At 63.0% G+C, this 405-nt stretch overlaps 1 protein-coding gene across 1 annotated transcript in view; it reads left to right on the top strand.

Annotated features, from left to right (window-relative positions):
- SHMT2 (serine hydroxymethyltransferase 2 (mitochondrial)) overlaps positions 1-405 on the top strand; it is a gene marked incomplete at its 5' end in the record, with an annotated part of 3,024 nt that overhangs the window by 1,423 nt on the left and 1,196 nt on the right. Inside the window, one exon of the mRNA XM_010013030.1 lies at positions 165-352. Within this exon, the coding sequence (XP_010011332.1) occupies positions 165-352 (188 nt within the window). The remainder of the gene's footprint in view (positions 1-164; positions 353-405) is intronic.

Raw genomic sequence — 405 nt, 5'->3', positions numbered from 1 at the left:
CCCTGCGTGGCGCCAGGTGAGGCCGTGTCCTGCATCCCCTGGGAGGATGCTGCCTGTGGTGGGATGCAGAGGCTGCATTTCATGCTCTGGAGAAAGCAGGAGGGACCTGCGGGAGGGTGGTTGCGGTGTTGGTGCCTCCATGGGGTGATGGCAGGAGGAGTGGTACCAGCTCTTGCTCCCCACCAGGTCGGGACTGATCTTCTACCGCAAGGGTGTGCGCTCAGTGGATAAGAAGACAGGCAAGGAGATGCTCTACGACCTGGAGGACAGGATCAACTTTGCTGTCTTCCCCTCCCTACAAGGGGGACCACACAACCACGCCATCGCTGCTGTGGCTGTGGCCCTCAAACAGGTCCGTGCCGGGGTGGTGGGGCTGGGGGTGACCCGGCCCCGCACTGGTGTTGT

Source organism: Nestor notabilis, unplaced genomic scaffold (assembly GCF_000696875.1).
Source record: "Nestor notabilis isolate BGI_N333 unplaced genomic scaffold, ASM69687v1 scaffold17824, whole genome shotgun sequence".
Classification (NCBI taxonomy): domain Eukaryota; kingdom Metazoa; phylum Chordata; class Aves; order Psittaciformes; family Psittacidae; genus Nestor; species Nestor notabilis.
This window is presented reverse-complemented; position numbering and strand designations above follow the sequence as displayed.